Below are 2,101 nucleotides of genomic sequence, written 5' to 3'. Positions count from 1 at the left end.
AAATCCCCTTTAATGTGTCCTTTTAACAACTTTGCCTCATCCATTCCCTTTGTTGATCCTTTATTTAACCACAATTCAGTCAAAAATTCTTTTCTCTTTCATTTTATTACTACATCGGACATCTATAAAGTTACAAACGAAATTTAAAAATTAAGAGAAGGCAAAATTTGATTTCATAAATATAATGCCGCGTATATATATGGCTAAATATCCATCCACTGGTTGAGAATGGCAACATAATAAACATACAAGAACATTTACTAGAACAAGAAGAAGATTACAGCACTACACCGGAATCCACTACCAAATTTTGCCTATGTATAAATATAAACCAAGGCATATACTTCGGTAAACTCCATTTCTATGCATAAATGCAGTTACCATAACCTGCAATTAAATAAATAAATAAATAAATAAAAAGAAGAGAGAATGATCCTATATTATCAACTTTTCATAAAATTATGTTTCCACCCATAAAGTAAAACGTGTAACTTACTAGGGTCAGTAACAACAACAAGGCCAGAGGCTCTGAAATCACAGTTCCAATGGTTCCTTCCCCTTGATTGGTAATAGAGATTCATGGCTATGGATGCACGGTTGATGAGACTTTCAGGGGTAGAACAGGGACACCCTTTCTGCAGAATCTTGCAATCAACTTGAGAGCATGCATAGTTGATGTTGGACAAAAGTGTTGCTTGATCTGATGAAGGTTTAGCCACACACCATGTTTTCTGTCAAGTTCACTTAATTAATTAGGTCATCAATTTTAGTAACAAGTCTACATGTCTTTTTTTTCTTAGTTGAAGGAATTTTGTTATGGTTTACCTGCCCATTAGCCTTGATTACATTCATACCTGCACAAATCAAAATAGGAAAAATAAGAAATGAAACTATTATTAAGTCTCGTTAGTGTATAATTTGAACTCCGCAAAGAGTGATAGTTTGACTTGTTGATGTTGAAATTTATAGTAAGAAAGGAAGATAAAAAATAATTTAGAGGGAAAAATAAAAAAGAAAATGAATTTTTTTACTAAAGATAAATAGGGGAAAATAACCAAATAGTAATTAATTCCAAAATCTATCTAACACTACAGTATCTCTAATAGATCTAATAGTATCTAGCTGCATATGTTACTCAAAGATGCTTCAATAATCGATTAATACACTGAATTTTTAAGGCAAGAATTAAAGAAAATCCTGCATAGATCTGGAAAGTTTAGGTGAGAAATCACAACTAAACATAACACATTGAGGTGTTTAGATTTAGAGTTGAAAACAATGTTAATTTTAATTTAACCATGCAGAAAACGCATTATAAACCCACAAAGAACACAGATTCTTGTAATAATATAACAAAACCAAAAAAACGAAAACAGACCAATGTTGATGACTTGTTAAATTCGTTCTCAATATTCATATGAACAACAACAACAACAACCACCACCGAAATTCAGAACAGAAATCTAAGAATAGAAAACACTAGCAGTTTTATACTGACACATACTTGATGTGATAGACAATAAGAACATGAGAGAAAGAAGAGCAGCAACTTTAGCCATGGTTATTTGTTGTATAATGCTGTAGATGCTGGTTTGTAATGTACTTTTTTTTCTGAAGTGAAATGCTGCTACTACTGAAGTGAGAGAATTATAGGTCAATGATGAAGAGAGAAAGAAGAAAGTGGGTATATGTGTGTGTTAGAATTTAGAGTGTAAGAGGATAGGGGCCTTTATAAGTGAAAATAGGAATGGGGTGGGTGAAAAGGGAAAAGGCAGAGGGTCATGGTCATGGTCATGGTCAGCATAACGGCTACATTAACAGCTAACTAAGAGTCATCAGAGACGTTGGACAACTTAACTAATTAATTAATTAATTATTAATAAGAGTTTGTTATGGTGAGGAACCTCATCAAAGAGGAAAAGGTGGCTACAGTTAAAATAAAAAACAGAGGAGGTGGACAAGCTGCACCTGGAATGCTGGCACAGGACTACAGGAGTACATGTTATGAAGGGTTAGAATGTATTTCTGAATTCTGAGTTCGAGTTTTATGGCTATTTTAACACAGCCATGTTATCTAGTATATTAAAAATCAGTTATTCAA

The 2,101-nt window shown here is 32.9% G+C and overlaps 1 protein-coding gene across 1 annotated transcript; it reads right to left on the bottom strand.

Annotated features, from left to right (window-relative positions):
• On the bottom strand, positions 143-1,732 carry LOC107611844 (major pollen allergen Ole e 10). The gene is made up of 4 exons (XM_016313735.2): positions 1,505-1,732; positions 826-854; positions 497-731; positions 143-387 (listed from the first exon to the last, which is right to left on the bottom strand). Exons 1-4 carry the CDS (start codon positions 1,557-1,559, stop codon positions 362-364), a joined length of 345 nt encoding a protein of 114 aa, XP_016169221.1. The 5' UTR covers positions 1,560-1,732; the 3' UTR covers positions 143-361.

This window comes from Arachis ipaensis, chromosome B08 (genome assembly GCF_000816755.2).
Source record: "Arachis ipaensis cultivar K30076 chromosome B08, Araip1.1, whole genome shotgun sequence".
Classification (NCBI taxonomy): Eukaryota; Viridiplantae; Streptophyta; class Magnoliopsida; order Fabales; family Fabaceae; genus Arachis; species Arachis ipaensis.
Note: the sequence above shows the minus strand (reverse complement) of the source record. Positions and strands in the feature narration are given on the sequence as shown.